At 33.0% G+C, this 27,328-nt stretch overlaps 2 protein-coding genes across 3 annotated transcripts in view; one reads left to right on the top strand and one right to left on the bottom strand.

Moving 5' to 3' along the window:
- The window catches only part of LOC118200626 (uncharacterized), a 165,326-nt gene extending 148,258 nt beyond the window's left edge, over positions 1 to 17,068 (bottom strand). For both annotated transcript variants that reach the window (XM_085824249.1, XM_085824250.1), the window contains exon 1: positions 16,914 to 17,068. In XM_085824249.1, coding sequence (XP_085680375.1) covers positions 16,914 to 16,971 — 58 coding nt within the window. In that variant the 5' untranslated portion in view covers positions 16,972 to 17,068. The remainder of the gene's footprint in view (positions 1 to 16,913) is intronic.
- Positions 1 to 27,328, top strand: part of LOC118195520 (nose resistant to fluoxetine protein 6-like) — a 152,505-nt gene that overhangs the window by 13,210 nt on the left and 111,967 nt on the right. The window lies entirely within an intron of this gene.

Here is a 27,328-nt window from a genome sequence, read left to right as displayed (position 1 = left end):
TTAGAGATTCTGAAAAAAAAAAAAAAAAAAAAAAAGAAAGAAAGAAAAAAAGCTTTTCATGGAAGCAGATGATAGAAAAATCGAATGGAAAATCATAATTAGCCCTTTGGTTAAAGCGAGCGAAAATTATCTGGAATTTTTAACATAATGATGTGTATGGTGAACATTACCGATCATAGTAAAGTGTCCATAGGCTAGGTTTGGTATAAAGAGTTCATATCACTGAACCAGACTGTTTATTAAACCTTTTATTATGAAATTTTGGAGCGTTTAGGGCGCCGAATTATGCATGTAAGAAAGATGTGGCGAAGTAAGATTGGATCTTAAACACAATAACGCGCTTATTCAGTATGCTTGGTAGGTGGAAAATATGAAATTTTTACACTTCTGCACTCGTCCTATTGTTCAGATCTCGTATCATGTGACTTTTGGTTTCGCAAACTTGAAACTTGCAACAAAAGAATATAGATTTGGTGATCTTGAAGACATAAAACTGAAAGCGAAGACGATTTTGTAACGCCATAACTATCATACTTGCTTTTTGCATTGGGAGAAACGCTGATACAAGTATAGTGAATAGTAGAGGACGATTGTGAAGTACTATAGTACTGGCTTTTCACAGTATTAAAAAAATTGTCATAGTTTATTTGACTTAAATCGTATCTATTCTGAGTTGTTAAGCTAAAACTGAATAAAAAGTATTATTCCTGAATTGTTCGGATTTTGTACTATAAATATGTCTTGAGCACACATTTGAGATTCTACTGAACAAAAAGGAACGTTTATGTTTCCTGCAAAAGTACCCCATGTATTATTATTTGCATGAACGTTTTAAAGAGTCTGAGTTAAATTTTGATTTTAGTTGTAAAATTGATACTACAAAAAACAGCTATTTTCAATTAATCGCAATCTTCCAGCATAAAATATCAATTCATAGTTACAAAAATACAAGTTCATGCAGTTTTATTTATGAAGACTAGGTGCAATAGTATATCTATAGCACAATGTATATGTGGTAATTTGCATGCACGGCCTTTGCATATCTGCTGCTTGGCACTACAATGGCGACACGATATTCTTGCATAATGTCGGCTCAATTAACTAAAGGTCGTCTGGAGGTGAAAGGCGCATTTTGGCTAAAACGTGTTTTAATTTTTGTTTCTGAATTTTAGTCTTTCTCCGAATGTTAAATATATGTAATTATTTTCAACATATTGCATTTGATATTAAAAAGAAGTATGCTGTTTTTAAGTACATACATTTCCTAGGCACTATGACAAGTACTACTATAATTATTTCGGGGTCTCAGCGGGGATGCGAAACGCCTTTTGGGTTAAGGATGTTTTGAAGCTGTGATATGTGCGTGAGAACATTTCATTGCTGTCCTTTTCAAGGAAGTTGAATAGGTCATATAATGCTAAAGAGGAAATTTCTGAGAAAATCAATTGTAGTATAAAAGTATGTAGTTATAGTTGTTCATAAACTAATATTTCAAAATAATGCCGATCGTAATGATAGAAAACACATACGTCAGTATAGTGGTTTTTATTAACTCGATACTGCAGTATACTTAAAAACAAAATTGATTACATAACTTTTTCTTTCACATTAAACCAACCGATAACAATATGTTATGTTTTAAAAGTATGATGGTACAGAGTTAAAAGTAGTTGAAAGAATAATCTGCAATTTAAATGACTTAAATATTTTTTTAAATGTTTTGATCGTTGATGAATATGCAAATAATCATGACACGGATGATATAATAATAAAAGAATGTCTCAAATTATGCCACTTAATAATCAAAATTCATGAATCATAAAAATTTAAATCCTAAAGAATATGGTACGTAATACTCCTCAATGTCAGAAATAATATATCTAAAAAATTTGAATGAAACTGATTGCTCTGAAACAAAACCAAAGCCAGAGACTGTAAGTATATTTCTAAAATATTCTATAAATTTTAATGATAGAGAATCTGCTATACGTTCATATAGTGGTAGTGCTTTTAATTCAATTTACAAATGGGTTGAAGATGCTTTATAGTTATTCAAAATTTCCGATCAGGAGTTGATTTTGGGTAAAAGGCTTCTTACCCAAAAACTAATTTTGTACAGAATTTTGGTTTGGTTTATTTGATTATGGCAAAGCCCTTTACGAGATGGATCCGTTCGTGGAGGACTTTTTAAAGGAAATTGGCTTGTGCACACATTTTACAAGGGAAAGCCACGAAGGTGGCCATACAGTCAAACCTTTCGCCGTGATTCGAACCCCGGACCGAACTATCAGTGTTCAGTGACTTTACCGCTCGGGAGATGGTGAGTTTTTTCACAGAAGGAGAATCTTCTGTTCGTTCATGGAGTTAATTTAAAACGTCATTTATTAGTGAGTTCAAAGAAGAGGGTAATTTTGTTGACTTGCATTCAACGGTTGATGAGCAGAAAACGATGAAAATGTATGTGTAGAGAATATTCTTAACACATGAAGGAAATTTCAAGTAAAATTAACATTTAGGAAAAAGTGTTGATTAATCATGCTATAAATGAAATAATTGATTCACCAGTTAATAATTTTTTTCTTAATGGATGCGTAAATCTCAACGAGATAAGTTAAAATCTATGCTAAAATTAAAATTGACAGTGACAAACTTCGCCCGAAACAAATAAAAATCGTACAAAAACCGAAGGCTATTCATAATTTTTAAATTAGGTTTTTTTAATTGTGAAGATAACGGTCATACATTCTAAGAAAATTTCAAGAAAATTTTGGGAGAAAATCTGCTTTCGCTGTAACCACTTTGGTTACAAATCTTTTGAATGTGCTAACAAAATAACAACTCCTGCGTAGAACATAGCTGTTGCGACTAATTCTACATATTTAAAAATGAAAATTGTTCACATTAATAGCCGCCCTCATGATGCATTGGTTGATAGTGGTTACTGCTATTCGAAGATGCGTTTATCAACAGATGGCTTCGTCAACGTTAAATGTTTCGTATTAAATATTGTCTGGTTTGGGCAATTGCAGAGATGAGTTATTAGAATGTTTTACGAATACCATTGAAAGAGATGAATTAGATCGATGTTATTCCGTTCCATTGCGTTTGCCGTTGTCGCCGCGACTAGCTTGCAAAAGTGCAAGCTGTATACTGGCTATCTTCAGTTGGTTGCTTCATGCAGCGATGCAGGGACAGAAATGCTCAAGTGAGTTCTGGAAGCAAGATAGAATACATAAAAATACAAATTTTTCTCATAAACTGGAAGACTGTGTACACAATATTTACAACCCTTTGCATAAAATGAGTGATGAGGATGAAGTCAAAATCATGCTATATACAGAGATTCAACTGAGATCTTGTACAGAGCAGGTGTGATAGCACATTTAAGCTTTACGTAGGAACATTTTGGCTACCACTCAGCATGAAAGCCTAAAATGGGCGCAGATAGCGGTCCTCTTGAAGAATCTGGTAGCTGGATAAGTTCATACTGGTTCATTCTATTACATTCTTGCGCTTTGCAAGTTCATTGAATTTTCTGAGAAACTCCGCTAGGAGTTCGATCTTAATCTCGTCGTGACGACATTTGTTACGTACATAGAAATGGGCGTTTGTAATGAATGATGCGAAGGTATCTGCTTTGCACCATTTGAAGCCTTTTTAGGATCCTAATCGGAAATAGTTGTTCATGCCGGCGAAACATAAGTCATGACTGGGCTGATAACGGAGAGGTAAGTAAATAAGTCTCTTCTTGTTCAGGCCCAGTGAAGAGTATTTCCCAATAATTGGGTATGAGCATTTTAATGAGTTTAAGTGCCACACACATTATTAACATAATGTGTCCAAGTAAGGCGTCATTAAATAAAACACCGAGATATTTGGCCTGAGAAACCACCGCAACAGTTTCGTTGAATAAAGTAAGTTGCTTCTTGATCGGAGCGTTCCATTTGCGTTTTGGAATGATCAAGAGCTGTGAGTCTGAGACATTAATTTCGATGTTATTTTGGAACTTTGCGGTTATACTGGCTTTCAGCAGGAAATTAAAGTCCTGCTCTTGCCAGTTCCTGATGTGATCCCATGTGGGGCCTGACAGAGTAGAAACCTGAAAGAACTTTTCTCTCGTGGAGGTAGAAGTGTACTGGAGAGAGAAAAAGAAGCACTTTGCTCGTGTACTGCTACATCTTGGATGGAATCCGCCAAGCAGGGGGCCGGAGAAAGAAACTTCGGATGACCTGTGTAGGATAGCCCGAATACTAACTGTTCATTCGTCGGAGCCAGTCACGTGGGAGGTCACCCTCCCAGAAACTGACCCCGATCGATGCTGCTTGAAAACCAGAAAACTGGAACTTAGAATTCTGAACTCAAGAGGTGGGCGGCAAATGGGCGGAGGTTTTTGTCTTCAGCCAGGATTTCGTAGATAAGAATGTCCGTGAAATTAGCGGGATTCACATTGATAATATTATTAAAAAAGTTGTTGTTTATTCTGCTGAGGTAGTCCTGAATAGTATCTATTTTCAAATCGGAGTGGAGAGTCCTATTCCGAACATAGTAAGGAGCTTTTGTGATGATTCTTAGCACCTTATTTTGAAGCACTTGGAGTTTGCTAATTTCGTTTGCTTTGTAGTTTGCCCAGGCTGGGGAAGCATACGTGAGAATGGGTCGGATTACAGTTTCATAAATCCTCTTTTTCAGTCTGAGGGTGAGGTTGTCATTCTTTAGGAGAGGGAAAAGCCTGAAAATGATCCCGTGTGCTTTTCCGCTTACTCTAAGCATATGATCCTTCCAATTGTAGTTCTTGTTAAGGGTAACTCCCAGGTAATTAGCTTTATCAACTGTAGGGATGATTTTGCCCAAAAGTTTAACCTCAGTTCTGGCCCGTTTCCTCTGTCTGCGATTTCGAATGAGTAGAATCTTGGACTTTTCTAGCTGAATGCACGTTTTCCAGCGACTGCACCACCCCTCAATAGCAGGGATTTTCACCCAGAGTATGCCTTTGACAAGGCATACTCTGGGTTTAGAGACTTGGTGGCTATCGCTGTATCATCAGCGCAGCTAGCTGCGAGAACATTTGTATCCCCGGAAAAGCAAGGGAAATCGTTGGTATAGATGATGTAAAAAAGCGGACCTAAAATTGACCCTTGACGAATACCTGCGTAAATATTTTTGACACATGAAGTTGCATTTCCAACTCCAACGGTGCAAGTTCTATTTTCAAGGAAGGACTTGATAATGAGTATCAGATTTCTGGGGAAACCGAGATGAATTAGCTTATAGATTAGCCCTGGATGCCAGACGCGGTCAAAACGATGTTATCATTAGTATGGATGTTATTAATAGAGCAGAAATTAAAATAAATAGAAGTGGTGGTAAGTTTATAAAATAAATAACTGAATCCAGGAAAAAGAATTTGAAGTTTAGTTTGTAGCGTCTCTAACGTTGTGCAACGGATTATTGAAAATGTGATTTCTAATTCTGAACCTAATAAAAGTAAAATACTAGATAGTAAGATGGCTAGTAGCCCAAAGGGTTATTAATTTTGTTTTGGCTTTTTGCGTTGGTTCACTATAAATGGCGTTTCACTTTTCAAATTGTTGCCATCAAATATTAACCCTTTGCGACACGCATATTTAAAATACATTTTAATCTTTAAAAAAATGCCTTAGAATAAGTCAGATGGACTTACTTAAGTGCCTTTAAGGCTTGAAAAAATTTCTGCGCTTTAATTTTTTATGGGGGAAGGTGGGATACCGTTTGTTCCACCATGCAACTAGCACAGCATATTGGTGTATAGCAGGGAACAAAATCATATGTGGAATAAATAAACAAAATAAAGCATGCATTCTAAAATATTCATTATAAACACACTAAAATGCATATTGTACTTATTGCATATATGCATGACTTGTAAAATTCTGCATATGCACATTTTGCATATATATATTTAATATTTTTAAATTTTAGGAACGAAAGAAAATATTTTCTTGAATATTATTTTAAGATTAAAATTTGATACTCGTACATATGATACTAAATAAAATATGAAAATTGGCCCTTGATTCAAAAACATTTATATATGATTAAAATTGAAAAAAGTCATTTTTCATGAAACTTTGAAAAAACATGTTGTTTCATTCTTTTGTAAGCATAGAGGCACTTCACAAGTTTCACACATCCAAAATGTTCGTCGTTCTTCTTTCGATGTCGTGCAATATGCACATCTTCTCCTGCTCGTTCTCTTTGGCGTGTGACTTGCATTTTTTAGTCTCTTTTCTGGTTGTACGAACGGGTTTTTAGTTTTTATTTGAACTGGGTATTTAAGTTTTCTTTTCAGCTCTTTCTTGCCTGCAAGTGCCATTAGACCTTCTATAACTGAGAGAAGAAAATCTTTCATAATTTTTACATCATGATCTGATTCGCGAACAAACTTAAATAGAATAAATGCGTTTATTATACTCGCATCTAAAAAGTAAAAAAAAAAAAAAAAAAATCATGTGCCACAATTTCTTGCTTTTGCGGTCTATTTCATATAGTCCTTTCAGTTGATCAATCAGTCGACATATCCCATATTCTTATTGTATGAAATAATGCTGTTTGGAAAAAGTACTTTTTTGTCTTTCCATCTCGTTCTTTTCTATTAATTTCTTTCATTTCAATTGCCTTTTCCAAGCAAGATAGGATAGAAACAGATCTTTTATCCTTCCATTTTATGCAATAAATTGAATCATTGCTAACTGAAAAGTCTATATATTCTCTTGACATAAATTTGTCTTTTAAATTTTTGGGTAGATTCTTTCAATTCATATTTGCAATGCCACATGCACAGATGGGTCTGTGTCTTTAAAAATCGAAACAAATTATATAATTCCCTTTCTTCTTCAGCAATAACTTCAACCTCAGTTATTCTCTCCTGGATTTCAATTTCACCTCAATCAGAACTGATATCTGAAGCATTTGAGTCGCAATCGGATGGCAATTCAGCAAAAAGATCCAAAGCTTCCCGAGTTGTTAATTTTCTTCTAGACATTTTAGCACATCAGAGCATACAACGGATGTAAAAGCGCGCGCAATCACGAAAAAAGTAGATGCAAAAAAGAAAAGAAAAATAATCGTGAGTGCTGCCATCTATTGAGCGGAAACTCAAGTGTGTGGTGTGACAATTTTTAACCCACTTATTTCAAGTGCAAAAATAATGTTATAAAATATTGAATCCAATTAAGATTTTTGAAAATAAAATACCTTTGAATATTAAAAGGAATCATACATATCATAAATTGTATACCAAAATTTTTAAAATATTGAAAAATGCGAGATGCATGGATATCACTCTTGTGATCCTGTTTTGAATATTTTTTGCTTATAAACTTAAGCCCTGGTATAGTAGTAACATCTACCGAGAAAAATAATAACTAAAATAGATTATTTTTAAAAGATTAGAAAATTTCTAACGGAAATTGCTAACTGAGAAAATAAATATTAATTAGGTGGGACATATATTGACCCACCATGCCGCAAAGGGTTAAACCCCTGCATTATATTTAAAGAAACTAAATAATAAAGAATATGCATGAATGTATCCATATTTCTCGCACTGTAATAAACAACGGTACCTAGAAAGATCAAATTTTGAATAACGCAGTCCTCCACTCAAATATGGGCATCTAGAAGCCCAAATTTGGAATTAGAAATTTGCTTTTTTTTTTACCTATTTAACAAAACTTTCACGAATTTTCGATTAACAAACTCAACGATTTCGAAGCGTTCCATTAACATTAACATCATTGCATCTTCCAAGCACGGATATTTTATGCGCGAGTTTTTTTTTTGGGGGGGGGGGGTTGACATTGCTGTTGAATTTAATTTTATGATTTAAGTGCGAAGAAACCAGAGATAAGATACAAAACGTTGAAAGAAAAACGCCCTTTTGAGAGTAGTATATAATCTGAAGCTTCCAGATTTTATTTTTATACTTTTATTAGTTATTAATTGTGAACCAGTTTATCTTAGACCTATACGTTGCCAATTTTTGAAAAGTAGATTGCTGAGAAGTGAACTGGTGAATAGTTAGAAGATAAAATTATCGAACTTTGTTCATCAGACTACTCATCAGACAAATTGTTCTACTTATAAAGAAGGATAATACTCATAGGAGTAAAATTCACTATGCGAAGTTGAATAAAGATAGATATTCTTTTTCCCTCGATAAATGATATATTGGATACATTGAAAGAAGCATTTGCGTTCAGTATAATGTTTCTTAAAAATACCTTTTTTTTCATGTTGTGTCCATCAAGGTAATACTACTTATGTTCATAAAGATAATAATATACTTCATCTGTAATGCATAATGAGCAGTTTCGATTTTTTAAAGTTTCGTTTAAAATAAAACTTCCCATGTGTTTTTTAACGTTTTTAAAATACTTCTTTCCTTCTTCTGATAAAAGAAAGTGTAATGTTAGCCTACAAAGGTGGTATCTTAATTTTAATAGGAGATGAAACGGATAAAATCAGGAAATTGAAGTGTCTTTGAATTTGCTAGTAGTTATGATTCCATAATAAATTTTTAAAAATTATTATGGAATTACTTCCATTTTAATATAATTTCAAATCTGTATTTGAACGTTTCATAAATACTATTTTCTATCTTCTGATAAAAGTGTAATGTTATCTTACGAAGATGTTATTATAATTTTAATAGGAGACGAAAACTGATGAAATCGGGAAATTGAAGAGTCTTTGAATATGTTAGTAGTTACGGTTCCATAATAAATAATAATAATAATAATAATAATAATAATTAAAAAAAAAAAAAACCGTTGAATTTAAAAAAACCAAGAATTCCTTGGATACGTCGTACATAACGACATGATCTTTTTTCATCACAAGTTCTCGCAGGTGAGCATTATCAGCATCAGTAGTCCGGCCTGAGCTTTCTGCTTCTTAAATCTCATATTTCTTGTTTGTTTTCAACTTCGGTACCAAACCTTCAGAGTGTCATATGATACAATATTAGTACCTAAAGCTGTACATATGATTTGGTGACATTCTGCAGCTGACTTTTTGCAACAGAACTGGAAGTAAATGATGGTTCTAATCTGGCAGCGTGATAGTTCCATTTCAGATGATAACGATATTTTCTTACAAATTTCACAACAGAGTATTCTAAAGCAAGTCTCTTTCTTTCAAATGCCAAAAATAGTTTGACAAACTATGATTAAACAGGCCAACACAAACTGTTTGGGCAGACAAACAGTGGGGCGCAGACAAATAGTTATCGGTGGCGGGAAACTTTCTTTAAAATCCGATATTTAGGTGTCAATAGGCTTCAACTACAAACTGTGACCCAAAAAAAAAAAAAAAAAAAAAAAAAAAAAAATGTCTTGCAGGTACCAAACTTTAGATTTCAGATAGGAAATAAATATAAATTTCAAAATTTGCCTGTGCATTGTTATTATCATTATTTATGAATGCTTTAATAAATATTTAGTTAGCGAAATTAAAAAATAAATTTAAAATATTTGTTACTTTGCTTACTAAAAGCTTCATTTTGCTTTAAAAAAATTCTGGACCCTACATTTGCTCCGCATATAATGTGACCTCGAGACCACTACTTTACATAATTAATTTCGAGGTCTTTAAAATATTTAAGGCACTTAAGTATTATACTGTCTACCGTCTAAATCGTAGCGCGATTTAGCGCTAATCATTGATGACCGAGTTCTTTAGAATTCAGCAGTAACGACTGGTTGCCGAAATTTCCGCTAACTTAAGACGGGATAATACGTAAGTACCATGTTTAGTTTTACGCCAGTGCTTTATAAGGTATTTTCTGTCTCCTTTCTCCAAACTTTCGTGATGTAACGGTAGTACATTCAGCTCGTATTCGAGAGGTCCAGAATATAATTCACAGTAACTGAATTTAAAATGTAATTAAACAACTGTTCAACGATGCTCTCAATTTAATAATTGTTAACTGTTTTCATTGATTGATAGAATAAAAAAATGTATATATATATATATCATGTTCAGAATTAGATTAAAACGATTACTAAATTTAACAATGATCGAGATTTAATACTAATTTTCAAAACTGATTAGACAGTCATTAAATTGAGGTTTGACGACAATTTACTTTCTCAATAGCGAATGGTCTGGTAACATTTTTTGTGTCAATTGAATGACAACAAAATTTATCAGTTTTATCAAAGTTGGAAAAATCGAGATAAAATGCGTGGAAGACAGGCAGATGTAAAGGCGGTCTCACCAAACTTTATCTCAAGTAGACATCGATAAAGACTCAAACAATGGTTGTGGAACATTATTTTTAAAAAATAAATACAGATAATCTACACATTTAGAAGTTGCATACAGAATTTCCCGCAGGCAATTTTTTAAAGAAAGGAAATTTTATTTTTAGTTCTACGAGATTTATTATTTGAATGAACTGCTATTATTACATTTATTTATATAAAAATTAGTTTTTAGGGCATGCATTTTTTGCGTAGATAAATATTTTTTTTTTAAATTTATAATATGACGTAATTATCGTACAGTTGTCGAATGGGAAAAGTATAAATAAATGTTATTAATTCTAAAAACAGTTTTTCAGGCATATTTGATGTATATTTGATGAAAAGAGTGCAGCTTAATTTTAGTTACTGGGATTGCAAACTAAAGTCTATCTCAAGTAGACATCGATAAAGATTCAAACAATGGTTGTGGAACATTATTTTTAAAAAATAAATACAGATAATCTACACATTTAGAAGTTGCATACAGAATTTCCCGCAGGCAATTTTTTAAAGAAAGGAAATTTTATTTTTAGTTCCACGAGATTTATTATTTGAAGGAACTGCTATTATTACATTTATTTATATAAAAATTAGTTTTTAGGGCATGCATTTTTTGCGTAGATAAATATATATATTTTTTTTTTTTAATTTATAATATGACATAATTATCGTACAGTTGTCGATTGGGAAAAGTATAAATAAATGTAATTAATTCTAAAAACAGTTTTTCAGGCATATTTGATGTAATTTTGATGAAAAGAATGCAGCTTAATTTTAGTTACTTGGATTGCAAACTAAAGTCTATCTCAAGTAGACATCGATAAAGATTCAAACAATGGTTGTGGAACATTATTTTTAAAAAAAATATACAGATAATCTACACATTTAGAAGTTGCATACATAATTTCCCGCAGGCAATTTTTTAAAGAAAGGAAATTTTATTTTTAGTTCCACGAGATTTATTATTTGAATGAACTGCTATTATTACATTTATTTATATAAAAATTAGTTTTTAGGGCATGCATTTTTTGCGTAGATAAATAATTTTTTTTAAATTTATAATATGACGTAATTAGTTGTCGAATGGGAAAAGTATAAATAAATGTAATTAATTCTAAAATCAGTTTTTCAGGCATATTTGATGTATATTTGATGAAAAGAATGCAGCTTAATTTTAGTTACTTGGATTGCAAACTAAAGTCTATCTCAAGTAGACATCGATAAAGATTCAAACAATGGTTGTGGAACATTATTTTTAAAAAATAAATACAGATAATCTACACATTTAGAAGTTGCATACAGAATTTCCCGCAGGCAATTTTTTAAAGAAAGGAAATTTTATTTTTAGTTCCACGAGATTTATTATTTGAACGAACTGCTATTATTACATTTATTTATATAAAAATTAGTTTTTAGGGCATGCATATTTTGCGTAGATAAATATTTTTTTTTAAATTTATAATATGACGTAATTATCGTACAGTTGTCGAATGGGAAAAGTATAAATAAATGTAATTAATTCTAAAAACAGTTTTTCAGGCATATTTGATGTATATTTGATGAAAAGAATGCAGCTTAATTTTAGTTACTTGGATTGCAAACTAAAGTCTATCTCAAGTAGACATCGATAAAGATTCAAACAATGGTTGTGGAACATTATTTTTAAAAAATAAATACAGATAATCTACACATTTAGAAGTTGCATACAGAATTTCCCGCAGGCAATTTTTTAAAGAAAGGAAATTTTATTTTTAGTTCCACGAGATTTATTATTTGAACGAACTGCTATTATTACATTTATTTATATAAAAATTAGTTTTTAGGGCATGCATATTTTGCGTAGATAAATATTTTTTTTTAAATTTATAATATGACGTAATTATCGTACAGTTGTCGAATGGGAAAAGTATAAATAAATGTAATTAATTCTAAAAACAGTTTTTCAGGCATATTTGATGTATATTTGATGAAAAGAATGCAGCTTAATTTTAGTTACTTGGATTGCAAACTAAAGTCTATCTCAAGTAGACATCGATAAAGATTCAAACAATGGTTGTGGAACATTATTTTTAAAAAATAAATACAGATAATCTACACATTTAGAAGTTGCATACAGAATTTCCCGCAGGCAATTTTTTAAAGAAAGGAAATTTTATTTTTAGTTCCACGAGATTTATTATTTGAATGAACTGCTATTATTACATTTATTTATATAAAAATTAGTTTTTAGGGCATGCATTTTTTGCGTAGATAAATATTTTTTTTTTAAATTTATAATATGACATAATTATCGTACAGTTGTCGATTGGGAAAAGTATAAATAAATGTAATTAATTCTAAAAACAGTTTTTCAGGCATATTTGATGTAATTTTGATGAAAAGAATGCAGCTTAATTTTATTACTTGGATTGCAAACTAAAGTCTATCTCAAGTAGACATCGATAAAGATTCAAACAATGGTTGTAGAACATTATTTTTAAAAAATAAATGCAGATAATCTACACATTTAGAAGTTGCATACAGAATTTCCCTCAGGCAATTTTTTAAAGAAAGGAAATTTTATTTTTAGTTCCACGAGATTTATTATTTGAATGAACTGCTATTATTACATTTATTTATATAAAAATTAGATTTTAGGGCATGCATTTTTTGCGTAGATAAATTTTTTTTTTAATTTATAATATGACATAATTATCGTACAGTTGTCGATTGGGAAAAATATAAATAAATGTAATTAATTCTAAAAACAGTTTTTCAGGCATATTTGATGTAACGTTGATGAAAAGAATGCAGCTTAATTTTAGTTACTTGGATTGCAAACTAAAGTCTCGTTTATGCCTTTATGTGCTTTTGATTTTTTCATCGGTTTAAATATTCCTAAAAAAGGCTCTTTTTGGCACTTCCATTAAAATTTTTTTAACAAATTTAATGAAAAAATAATATGCATTACAATGTTAACATTATGATTTTATTATTATGTGTGAATTAAAAATGTACCTTCTACTGTATAAAACTTGATTATCTGTTTCCTTTTACTCATGAAAACATAATTTTAAGTGCTGTTAATATCAAAATAAAAATATGCATTTAGTTTCAAGGTTATGACAAATAAAATTTTCTTTCATTACTCTATTTAGCTGCTATTGAAATAAATTCGAAAACTAAAATGACAAGCTTTCCGTTAGTTTTATATGAAGGATGAAAAAAAATGAAAATTCCTTTACTTTCTTTGCAATAAATACATATTTAAAACACTGAATTGTTCAGATTTCTCGAATATCTGGATGATCTGCGATCGCAGTTAATATCAAATATTTTTTGGAGAATCGTGTTTTGCTATATTATGAAAATGAAAGACACATGGGTTTGAAAGGATATACATTCGAGAACTGAGTTTTCCTTTATGCAGTAGGAAAATTTTAGGCATAATTCACTTTAGTGTTATCAAAGATTTTGAAATTTGTAAGATTACCCAACTAATTTGCACTTATTTGCATAGTACCCAATAGTGTTACTAATTATATTTGAGAAAAATGTTTCTCCATGCAAATAATATTACAATTATTGAAAACCAGATTTACACACTTCATTCACTTTCTCCACATCGGTAAGTTTAAAGCGGTCCTCTAACCCTGGAATATATAAAGCATATGCAGTTAAACTGAAGACAGTTAACTACACATGATTCTTTAATGTTATAAATGCGGCTATGTATATTGCATTGTAATAGGCAATAGTTTTGGTTCTAGCATCCTAAGACACGCTCTATCAGTAGTCAGCGATTGATTTTGTAATTACATTAGCATATAATTTTAAAAGAATTTAGAAATATTCATCATGAATTAATTACATAAAATAACTAAACAAAAGGCAAATAAGTCCATTTTTGTGATTAACTGCTGAGACCTTTCTTTCTCTATCGCCTTATATTACTTGCACAAAAGGCGAGCTACTTGCCACTAAGTTAGAGAAAGGCTTTTTATCCACGTATCAGCATGAATATTCTTCGACACTCTAGGAAACATTTTATGGAACTAACCAGCGGTCAGCTACCTCTAACATCAAGAATGCCCGAAAAGTTGTAAAAGCAAAAGTTTTGTTAAAAACACTTTTGAGTTCTTAAACACGCGCAAACTCACCAGCAGCAGTGCGGTAAATTCGCTGAACACTGCTAGTTCGGTTCATGGTTTGAATCCTGGCGAGTGGGCTGGCTGTATGGGCGTTTCCGTGTTCTCCTACATATGTGACGTGTATACGAGTCAGTTTCACTTAGAATGTTCTTTACGAAGGCATCCCTTCTCTTAGGCAGATATCCCTCGAGTGTTTTATTATAATGGAAATAAACTAAGCCAACTATCAGCGGTTTGAATTACAGTGAAATAAAAATTGAAATATTATTGCCTTAATAACTTTCGGTATTATCTGAGGTTTATGGTTTTGTATTAACCACGACGAAAATTATTAATCACCTTGTAAAGCATTTATTTATCTAATCAGTTATTTTAAGTATTTTTACTTTCACTTCTGCCTTTTCACTTTCATGTCATAATGCTAATTTTAGTTGACACGTATTCAAATGAAATAGAAAGAGAGAGTATTTAAAGGGAGTTTTAGATTGTTTAGATAGAGCGTGCTCCGCCTGCTGAAAGCCACGCTGATAGTTGAAATTCGAAGTTAGCATTCTGTCTTATGCGTTGCATTAATCTTTCCAATAGAGTTTGTCACGCCGGTGTAGGCTTTGGGTGCCTTAAGATTTAACTTTATTTGAAATTCCTTAGTTTTTGAGTTACGTCTTAATTGCTAATTACAAGAAGAATCTTTTGTTTAGTTATTTGAGTTCTTAGTAAAAGGACCTTGTACACCCTTTGACGTTTCTGTGTGCATTCCAGATATAGCGATAATTCGCTTTCTGTGTCTTGACATGGTGTATGATTCTCCAAAACTTGAGACTCTACAACCTCAGCAGAAAACGTTTCAATGAAACAGATAGTAATTAAGCAGGTATACAGAACACTTAAGCCCATTGCTGTATCAGAAATATGAGATAGATGTGAAATCATTAGTATTTAATATAGAGCTAAATTTGATGTAGAAATGATTTAGTATCGCAGCTTTAATTTTTAAAATTTTTTTCAATATAACGGCATTTTTGAAGAGTGCCTGTGCCATGACATGCCTAACGTTTGACGATTTTTGATATACGTAGGATACGTGATTTATCATAAAGTGCTTTTAAAATACTGGGGGCCGACAAGCGGCGAACACCGAGTCGCTGAACACTGGTAGTTCCGTTCAAAGTTAGAATTCCGCAAACGAGCTGGCTGCATGGAAGTTTTCGTGTTTTCTCCATTTGCAACGTGTATAAAAGCCAGTTCCTCTAAGAAATTTCTCCACGAAATTATCTCTTCCCATTAGGCAGATAGGTTTCGAGTTCTTTGCCGTAATCACATAAACCAAACTTTTAAAGTACTGCATATGCTTCAAAACATTTCTGCTACATTTACAGAAATTGATCCTTTTGTACTTTCAGTAGTTGCTTCAGAAAGAAAATTAGTGAATAATGGCATTACTTTTATAAAAGGAAATGAAGTTACTTTCGCACTAATCTAGTACATGTGTTGCTTTAAGTCAGACTAAGAAAGGAATTCTACTATCCGTTGTAAAAGTACCGAAACATCTAACATTTTTAAATAACTTTTTATTATTCGTTTCTACATATTAGGTACAATGTAAAAAAATTCCGTTTTATTGGATGCCATTAGTTCTTATATGAAATTATTCTTCAAAGCTAAATACTCTTTTGAAGACAATAAATAATTTTTTGACGGTAGTAAAGAGTATAAACACATCTTTTAAGAAATATCTTTGCAATTATTAACGACTTAAAACGTAATGAATACTTATCATTATTTTCGGTTCACTTTGAAATAATACAATTACTACTTATTTAACGTTAAAATAAACTTAATTGAAGGACTTATTTAACGTTACTTATTTAACGTTAACTTATTTAACGTTAACTTATTTAACGTTAACTTATTTAATGTTAACTTATTTAACGTTATACTTATTACGGTACAGGTACTTATTTAACATTATACAGGCACTTATTTAACGTTAAAATACAGTAAAGGTATATAGGTACCTATTTGTTAAAATAAACTTAATTGAAGGACAAAAGTTAATAATTTTAAATAGAATTTTAATGAACATGCTTCGGATCATATTTGTTACAATTTGATCATTTAAAATTAATTTTCAGTATTTATACTTTAATGCGTACACTGATGCATGCATTCATAGTAATGCATATGCTGCTAAGTGCAAAGTAAATAATACTAAGCTATGACTATATTACAGGCGGAATTTTAATTTATTTTAAATAGTTATTATGAAATTATTTAGCAAAGAATAAACACCTTTACGTGCAAAAACACACACGCACATACAAATAATTTTCGGCCAACATTCATACAGGCATATGAAAGATTCTCTGTTAAAAGAAATCATAAGTTATTTTGTCTATGGGTTAGTTAATCATAATTCAGCTATTAAAAGTTCGCAAGCATTCAAGGAGTAACATAAATCTGAATTGCGATAGAGGATCAATTGTGTGCTGTCGCTTACCTGTCATAAGCAGCAGCATCCACGTTAAAAATTTTAATTTCATCTTATCAGCCGGCATGAACGACTGTTGGATGGTCTGTCAATGAAAAGGACAGTTTTGAGCAAAATCCCATCCTTTGTATGTTTGCGTGATGTCATGTTTTTACGTCACGGACATAGACCAATGAAAAGCTGCGTTCATCGCGCTAGAATTTGAATGCAGATGATGATTTTCTCACACAGGAATGATAAGGTACTGATCAGAATTCTAGAGAAAATTTGTAGAATCATCTGTTTTTTGCCGTTGCAAAACATTCTAAAGATAGTCATACAGTACGTGGCGAAAAGACATACATATACACCTTTGGCTGGTTAAGGATACGATGCAAGATTACGATAACGCAAATCTTATCTTATTTAAAATTTGCAAATAAAAAACAGGAGAGATCAAGCACATGCAGGAAGTGGTGTCAAGAAAATGAACATATTGACTGCACATGTTAATCATTTTTATTGTTGACACAACGGCCTTGCTTAGGATTTCGCAAACCGTTTGGAAAAAATGTCATTAAAATGATAGGAATTATTATCTCCTATTTTATTGTCGTAATAAGCCTGTAATCAGACTCCGATTTGCATGTATTGCTTTCTATCAAAGCATTATATATGTCAATGAAATACTCACAGCCACTCTATGGTTGAGTTCAACAGATAGACAGAAATGTCTAATGATTTTGTAAACAAAGTATGTTTTGGTATGTTTCGTCCAGTGGTCTTCAAATAGTATTCCGCGGAACCCTGGGGTTCCAGGTGTCAGTATAAAAATTCGGGAACAAAATTTTTAAGCAGTCGCGCTAGTTGACTAGCGTTTATTCCCTAAAAATAAAAATATATTTAGTTACATGTTAGTTTTAAGACACTTTGTCTATTTGATTAAAAAAAATTTTAGCGCCGTAATGGAGTTAGCTTGATTCGACATTCAATTAGAAATTTTCCTTGAAAAGCCAGATTGGACTTCGAATTCAGCTAATTTACCATTTATATGATTATGTTTGTTTTATGTTTTAACTTGTTCCATCGTTTGTTTTTCCTATGTTTTAACTTTTCAAGTGTCACATCGATAGGTATTTTACTGTATTTTTTGCCATTACTAGTTTCCAACGCTTAGTATTGCGCAAAGCATTTGATGAGATCTCTTGTGGAACTTTGTGGTGTAGTTATCCAGATTGTTAGTGCAGATGGACAAAATGCCTATATTGCCGATAGCTAAACATTCGGTGTCCATAGTTCTTCAAATTTAACCAACTTTAACTTTGAGTTCCATTACCGCAAAAAGCCTGAATGTGTGTTAAGGCAAAGTGCCTGTGCAGCAAGGGACCCCTTAAAATACCGGCCAGCCGAAAGTACTGCGTGTTTTCCATACCAATTTGGGAGAAAGGAACTATACAGGTAATGCCGTGGGGCTGTACTTGCAAGACCAATTGTGAAATTCTGCTTACCTCTCCTACTTCTGCTTGTACCTGTACCTGGCTGCATGGTTGTTTTTTGCAGTTTTTCCTAATGTGTAAAGTGAGTATGAGCCACTTTCACCTTAGGAAATTCTTCACGAAGGCAATCATTTTTTTAGGCAGATTGTCATTTTTGCCTTTCCATATCCAAATAACAAATCAACCAGGCGCGCCACCAGGACTGATACTAATAGTAAGAGCAACATAAAAAGAAGAAAATTGCAGGTCTACTGTGCTGGGTAGTGATAGGAATACACTGATCAACCTTCGCTTTTTATCATCTTGCGGGACAGGCTTGAGTTATACAGACTCCTGATACCCGATTGGTTGTTATTTGTTTTCTCGGAAAAATTCATTTATCTTTTTCTTTTAATTTAAGTACGTTCAAATTTTCAACAGCTTATACAATGTAAAATTATTAGCAAAAACGTTCAGCGTGTTGAAATTACGATGCTCTACAGAACAGATTTATTTCCATTTTTATTTTAGCTTCATCATTTTGTGAATCTGCATGTAAGTAACTCCGGTTCAGCCTTTCAGTTCATTTACGGAGAAGCAGCAAATGGAATGACAAGGACATTATACTGCGGGTGATATTTTTTTTTTTTTTTTTCTTAATTGCTATTTGTATTTGAATTGTTAAGCAAGTTTTTCCTAATTGGCAATTTGCCTTTAAAAGGTGATTGCCGTGTTAGCCTTTTGTATAAAATTATGCTGCTACAGCTGATTATTTTCAAATCGATCATTAACTTTTGTATCTTAATCTTTACAAATATTTTTCATTCTTGACAGAAATGGACACAAAGATGTAAGAAATAAAAACCAAAAATGCAGTTTTGTTTTGTTTTTAAACATTATGAAAATGCAAATTCCAACAGGCACGCACGTAAAAAAGGACTAGACGAATATACGTCATCGTCTATGGTACTGACAGAAAAATATTTAAAAGGCAAATCTGACGGAAAAAGCAAATTCTAGTAATCCAGTTATTTAAAACCATGAATGTCAATTATAAGGAAATGTAACATACGATTTATTTCCACTTAAGATAGAAAATTAAAAGATAGTAATAAATAATAATAATAAACATGATATTTTCATGTCTTGACGCGCACATTAAATTTACAGTTATTTTTAAGAGCACTAATGTTTTCAGTATACTATGGAAGCAAATGCTGAGTTTTATATTAGACGTATTGTAAGGATCTTAAGTTTTACTAACGTTTATTTTATTTTAAATCTTTACTATCACTTCTTATTTTCTACTTCCGGCCAGAATTATAAGCGTTAAGGTTTTTATGCAAAGTTGTCTGGCGAACGCCAAGTATTTAAGTTGTGGCTTTTTGCCAAGCGAGAGAGAGGAAGCAGTGAGTCAAAGCAGGCCGCTTACCTTAGAAGTTACTTAGTTGCTGTTTGCCTTCCAGGCCAGAGGTTTTAATCCTCTTGATAAATTTAAACGTATTGTAGTGTTCACAGTCTCTGTACTACATACGCTTCCTGTTAATATAAGGCCAATCTTCCACGTTTATTATTCTAAAGTTAAATTAGAGTTTAGTTTTATTTTTATACTTTTACTTTAGACCCCAAGTAGCGGGTCAGTGTATTCCGAAGTACGGAAGTTATTGTATATAGAGAAAAATAAAGGGTTTTGTATACCCTTCGTCTGTATCCTGTCTACTTACCACAATTAGTGAACATAGCTTTAGTAAGCTCTCTGTTCCGAGTCAGGTCCTTGTATGTTCCCGAAGAAGGTTAGAAGGAACATTGACCCTGATAGTATAATTAGAACTGCTTAAGTTTTGCAGATTGAAATCATCTTTCCCAAAATAACTGTAAGTTTCAAAGAATGGTTTGCAGTTCCTTTTTTCATTTAGAGCACATTCACATCTCTTAACAAACATATAGGTACTGTTTGTTTCCAAGAGAAAGATATATTTTAATGCATTATTAAAATTGAATGATTTATAATTATACATAATGAATGTAATGCATATAGGAATATAAGAAATATGAGTTTAATGTATGGTAATTGTTATTTTATGCCTAAATTTACAAACTGAAAATTGCGGATATTTAGAAGGAAACGTTTTTGATAGTAAACACTCTTGTGTTGCTAGAGGGGCGATTCATGGCTTATTTGAACTGCTACTGATTTTAATTGAATGCTTTTATCTTGTTGTAGTGCTTCGTAATTTTGCTATCGTGTTTTAAAAATTTTATTAAAACTTTTGTGTGCTTTCAAATTGCATTTAATTCATTTTGTGTTTGTGCTGCTTGTTTTCGCATATTAGTACATAATCTCGCCTGCTACAATTAACAAATGCCTACAAAAATGTAACACAGGGACAGGCGTATAAAACTGGTTATAAATATGCTTAACTTATAAATTTGAATAATTTTGACCTTAAAATAATGTTAATGGTTGTAAAATGATAAAGATACCATTCTGCGACTCATGAATTGCGCTTCGATTATGTGATATTAATGTCGAAGTCAATGACAAGTGAATAGAAAAAGGGTTTTATCTCGTATATTGTTCTATTGTGTAAAATGTTTTTTATCAATCACTTCCACACATTTTTATCAGCTACATAAGTTTTTAGTGCAATGCTTTTTGTAAAATAAAATGCAATAAATGTTTTGTACATTAAGTTTCTATTTAAAATAATTAATGTACTCAAAAAAGAAATATAACTTCTCATATAGTTTAATGGAAGACAGATTAAATAATTCTATTTACAAAATTCATCTACAATTTTATATCGCCAATAGTTTCGAAGCTTGAGGCGCCCATGATGTTCTAAAAAAGCTTATGATTTATACATTTTACAATGCAGTTAAATTGCAGATTTCGTTATTTGGGCACCCCATACTTTTATTATACGCAATGTAAAATTGTAGATGAATTCTGTAAATAGTAGAATTATTTAATCTGTCATTTCCATTAAACTATATGATAAGTTACTTTTCTTTTTAATTGTAATATGTATTTTAATTCTCTTTAATTAACTGGTGGATAAGCTCGAGCGATTTTCGAAAAATTTGCCAAAAAGTTAGAAATTAAGTTACATTTTAATACAAGTTTCATTTGGACGAACTCTGTCTTCCTATTCAGTATTGCATACAGTAAAATTAAGATATTTTTAGTTTGCCCGTTAAAAGAAGGTATGTATCAAAAATCGTTTAAAGAATTAAAATAAATCTAAATCGAATTTTCAGAACTTCGCTTCATCACGTTGCATTGTCATCGACCAACAGTGTGTGTATAAAATTTGAACTCGATAACTTATCAGAAAATAGGTTAAAAATCAATGACAAAATGCCAACCATAGCGAAACACCATCAGTGAACTAAATAAAAGTTTACAAATATATTTTGTTGCTGTGCTCTTTCGAAGCTATTCACATTTTAAAATCTGAATGCCGGTGCTTTTGTTTTCCATATGGGAACAAAATTGAGTGCTATAAAATTAAGAAATGTTGCCAATACCTGCGGCTTAGATAGAAGCTTTTTAGACAAACGTGTTTTCAGTTAGGATATAACAAATTCCACTTAATGCTCCATAATCTTCGATTTCCATAATTTAATTTTACATATCGTATTGAAAAACGAAAAAAATATTTCTCATATTTAAAAAACTAATTTCAGCTTTGTGATCATACATTTCACGCTAGAAAGTTTATGTAAGGTTTCAGGTTAAAATTGGAATCCATAAAATTAAACAGTAAGTTGTTTCCTTTTTTGTTTCTCATTCCTTACTTTACTTTTGTTTTAATAAATTTAGAATGACATTTCGTATGTTGTCACATTTTATTAAAAATTTAACCAAACTCCAAGCATTTGTTGGCAAGACGCCAATGGCAAGGCCAAAAATATAGGCGAGCATTCTGATATGCATATGTTTGCAGAACTTTTATATAGATTATAATGGCTTCCTAATGCTACTTAATGCAACTAATCTTGCATTAGAAAAGACCGAATGTATGTATCTTGACGCAGTCAGCTGAGCAAGGTCAAAAGATTCTCCTTTTCCTATCCGTATAGACGAATTTTCCCCTAAACGTGAGTGTTCAGTGATTAACATTGATTGTGCAGCAATTTATTATTACATTTTAATTAAATCCAAGATTAGTTTCCGAAATTTACATTTAATTTAAAGTACTGCACATGTATATTATATATGTACAAGGTGGTATAATTAAAGTTCTTTTCTTTAGGCCTACGTAGACCTCATTGTGTTAGTCCTATCAGTGGCGTAACTAGAACTCTTGGGCCCCTTATGCAAACAAATTTTTGGGCACCCTATTAAATTCACAGTACTTTTAAGACGGATAAGTGGGTGGATATATATTCTGCCAATTGCAATAAAAAAGTGAAATGCACAACTAGTTATTACAACACTCCCATATACAAGATTTCAACGTTCTACGGCTAATCATCTTTGAGTTATGCGAGATATGTATCTCTGTTTCTCTGTACACATACGTATGCAAGTATATGCGAACGTACAGATATCACGAAACAAAATCCCTTTTGAATCCTTTTTAAACCCATTTTATAATCCTTTTTTGAAAGGAAGAGCCCTTTATTCTGTCCGCACGTACAAATGTCACGAAAATAAACCGTATAAATGGATATTTCTGTTGAAATATGATACCCGACATTTTGGTATATGTAACACTGAATTCAGCTTTTATGGGGGCACCTTGCCCTTGGTCATAGTATTTATAAAAGAATGCGTATTTTTTTCGAAGTTTAATCATGTGAATATAGTTCAGCAGAACATTCAAGGGCCCCTTAAGCCTTCGGGCCTCTATGCGACGGCACTCTTTGCATACCCTTATTTACGCCACCGAGTCCTATTTCGTTGAAACTTCGTATATACGTTATAAGGACCACGCGGGAAAAAGAAATTTGAGGTAAAAATTAATAGTTCAAATTTTCATCAACAGGTAGCGCTTTTCATGCGATAAGTCGTTACGCAAACTTGAAGCGTTTTAGAAAGCCAGCAGTCAATGCCGTAAAATCATTCTTCATCATGCATTTAGAGAAGAAAGTGATATCCATACGAGACCCAAGCTTTCCAAGAGTTGCATCCTGCAGACCCGGACAAACGTATTGATTGTGGTAGCCTTCCTTTGACAAGAATAGCCTTTGGCAATGCATGGGCCTTGGAACATTTTGTGGTCGGAGTACCACTTTACCCTAGAAGGAGCAATTAGTACTCCAAACTGTCTTATATGGGGTCCTGCAAGTCTTAATGTTTTGCATGAACGGTCTCTGTATTCTAATTACATTATTATACGGTGCGCTTTTACTGCTGATTTCATTCATGGTTCCTTTTCCTTTGAGGAGAACACTCCTCAAGGCCTTCAAATGTGTTCAACAATGGGTACTTGTTATAGCAAAGCCAGTCATTCCTGCCTTACAAGAATGACAATGTTTAGAACTGTGTTTCTCAACCTTTTTTGCCCCATACATCTCTTTCACCGTTGCTAGAAGATTATTTCCGCTCCCTTTCCAAACCGCGAAAAATACATGTACATTTATTTAAATTGAGGTAATCTCTAATGGAACAGCAGAAAGCAGGTCGCGACAGGCTGACCGCCTTCCTTTCCTGAAACTATGAAATTCTTCCCCTTGAGAATTCTTGATTTAGAGACTGTTATCTTCATGCAAGATAGGGCATCACCTCAAACTGCACGACTAGCGAAAGCACTGCTTCGTGCCGCTTTGGAGAATATCGGCTAATTTCGAGAAATTTTTCAACTGGCTGGCCTATTCTTTGTCCGGACACGAGTCCGTGTGACTTCTGATTGTGGGCATTCCTGAAACATCACATATATAGTGGAAACATATCGACTAAGCCTGAATGAAAAGTAAGCGTACCAAATCATGTTGATGGAGAAACAGTTCGTGCTACTGTTGAACACAATATAACAATCTTCGAACGTATGATTGATGCAAATGGAATACACTCTCAATAAATGCTGCGATTAAATAACATTTTGTGTTTCTTGTTCTTCATGCACCCTCTTCTTATCTATTAGTGGGAATTTTAACTATTATTTTTTTATTGCAGTTTCTTTTTCTCCTTGGTCATTCATGTAACCTGTATACCAAGTTTCAGTGAAACAGATGTATCCAAACGAGCTTCGCATAGGTCTAAATAGGATAACTTTAACTATAACCACCCTATACTGTAGTAATATTTAACAATATTTTTTCTCTAAATATTTTTAAAATGAAGTTTTTAGTTAATTTAGCGAGTTAATTTATTTTGTTAATTTTATTACTCATCGTTGCGCAAAGCTTTAGTTTTTATTTAATTGATCCACCTTCTTTTATTCTTCATTTAATGTTATTTATTAGTCCAAAGGGGCTTTGTCCCTGAAGGACTATTGTTTCGTTTTGCGATTTTGCCTTGGTTCACTATAAATGTCCGTTTCACTTTTCAAATTGTTACCACCAAATGTTAGAGTCCTGCATTATATTTGAAGAAATTAAATAATGAAAAATCTGCATAAATGTATGTATATTTCTCTCATTGTGATAAAACAACGGTACTTAGAGCCGTCGAATTTTGAATGAAGTAATACTCCTACGAATATGGGCATGTGGAAGACCAAATTTGAAATTTGGAATTTGTTTTATTATTGATTTCATATTTTATAAATCTTTAACGAATTTTTGATTAACAAACTCAAGGATTTCAAAGCAATCAATGGCAACGTCGTACAAATAAAATATATTTTTATCTCCAGTGCGTGAGGCTGTGTATCGGAAATTCTATAGATATGCTCAATTTAAAACTATTTTGCGATATTGCTCTTAAACTGAATTTTATGGTTTAAGAGCGAAGAACGTTATATTTAATAAATAAAGGTAACAGACAGAATGTTAAAAAAAGCCCCTTTGGGCGTAATTTAAAACCTTTCAGATTTTTATTTTTTTTTTATCATTTAATTTCGTTTAATGTTTGTTGGATCTTATTTCCAAATCTCAAACTATATAGACAATACTGGCGGGCTTTGAAGCCCGCTATTCTTTGCTCGTGTTTATACACACGTTCCCATGTTAAATTTAACCGTTATGCCATAGTAGGACCGAACTACCAGTGTTCAGCGGTTTTACGCAGGTTCCCCCTGCTTTATTCCTTTGCGCATCCAGAAGATACTGCATACACGTTACACATGCGTAAAATCACGAAAACAGTCGCCGGGATTCAAAAGTTGGACCGAACTACCAGTGTTCAGCGGATTTGCGCGGGCTGCGCCCGCTTTATTCACTTGTGCATCCAGAAGATACTGCATTCACAGTATACATTCGGAAAATCACTAAACCACACCTAGAGTCAGCCCGCTGGCCGGGATTCAAAAGTTGGACCGAACTACCAGTGTTCAGGAGTTTTGAGCGGGCTCCGCCCGCTTTATTCACGTATGCATCCACAAGATACTGCGTACACGATACAGATGCAGAAAATCACGAAAACACACATTAACCCAGCCCGTTCGACGGGATTCGAAAGTAGGACCGAACTACCGGAGTTCAACGGTTTTGCGCGGACTTTGCCCGCTAGTACACGTTACACATGCGTAAAATCACGAAAACACCCATGCAGCCAGCCCGCTTGCCGGGATTCGGAAGTTGGAACGAACAACCAGCGTTCGACGATTTTGAGCGGGCTGCGCCCGCTTTATTCACCTAAGCATCCAGAAAATACTGCATACACGATACACATGCTTAAAATCACGCAAACACACATGGACGCAGCACGTTCGCCGGGATTCGAAAGTAGGTTCGAAAGTGCGAACTACCAGTGTTCAGCGGTTTTGCGCAGACTGCGCTCGGTTTATTCACAGTTGCATCGAGAATATACTGCGTACAGGATACAGATGCGCAAAACCGCGAAAATACCCATCGAGCCAGCCCGTTCGCCGGGATTCGAAGCATGGACCGAACTACCAGTGTTCAACGGGTTTGAGCGGGCTGCGCCCGCTTAATTCGCCTATGCATGAAGAGCATACCGCATACACGAGACACATGCGTAAAATCACGAAAACATCCATGCAACCAGCCCGTTCGCCGGGATCCGAAAGTTGGACAAAAGTACCAGCGTTGAGCGGTTTTGCGCAGGCTGTGCCCGCTTTATTTGTGTATTCACCCAGAAGATTCTCCAAACACGATACATGTGCGTAAAATCACGAAAACACCCATGCAGCCAGGCCGCTCGCCGGCATTTGAAAGTTCGTCCGAACTACCAGTGTTCAGCGGTTTTGTGCGTGCTGAGCCCGCTTTATTTACAGGTGCATTCCCAATATACTCCATACACGATACACATCTAGAAAAGCACGAAAACATCCATGCAGCCAGTCCACGCGCCTGCAATCGAATGTTAGACCGAATTAGTAGTGTACAGCGACTCAGCCGCAAATGGGCCGTTGTACGAAATATAATCATGAACATTTTCGAGTTTATTATTCCAGCAGTATAGACAATATTAAATTTGGATTTATTATGTTCTTTTTAACTCTTCCATTCTCATTCCCATGTACTTCATATGATAGCGGGCTTCATGTGTTCACTTATTCGTTGGAGAATAGAAGCTTACTAGTAAACAATAATATTAAAAAATTAGTTGTATAGGTAAATGATGAAAGAATAAAATGGGCATAATTGCTTTTAAGCGTAATATATCAGCTATAAAGGATATAAAGAATAAATCACCTAAAACATTTTTTTCAGTAAAGGTGTTATACCTTACTTCCCCTTTTTAATAAGGAAACCGTAAAGCTTTGTAGCTGTCACGTTACTAAACTTTCATTGATGATTGTATTGCTCTCGTGACTACTTAAGACGTTGGTACACATGTCAAGGGCAAACAGATTTTTATCTTCCCAAGGAACTGCGTGTGAATGAACCAAGTGT

Source organism: Stegodyphus dumicola, chromosome 9 (assembly GCF_044657685.1).
Source record: "Stegodyphus dumicola isolate Sdum_Otavi_A_Nest chromosome 9, ASM4465768v1".
In the NCBI taxonomy this organism is placed as follows: Eukaryota; Metazoa; Arthropoda; class Arachnida; order Araneae; family Eresidae; genus Stegodyphus; species Stegodyphus dumicola.
The sequence above is the reverse complement of the archived record's forward strand: the minus strand, read 5'-3'. Positions and strand labels throughout refer to the sequence as shown.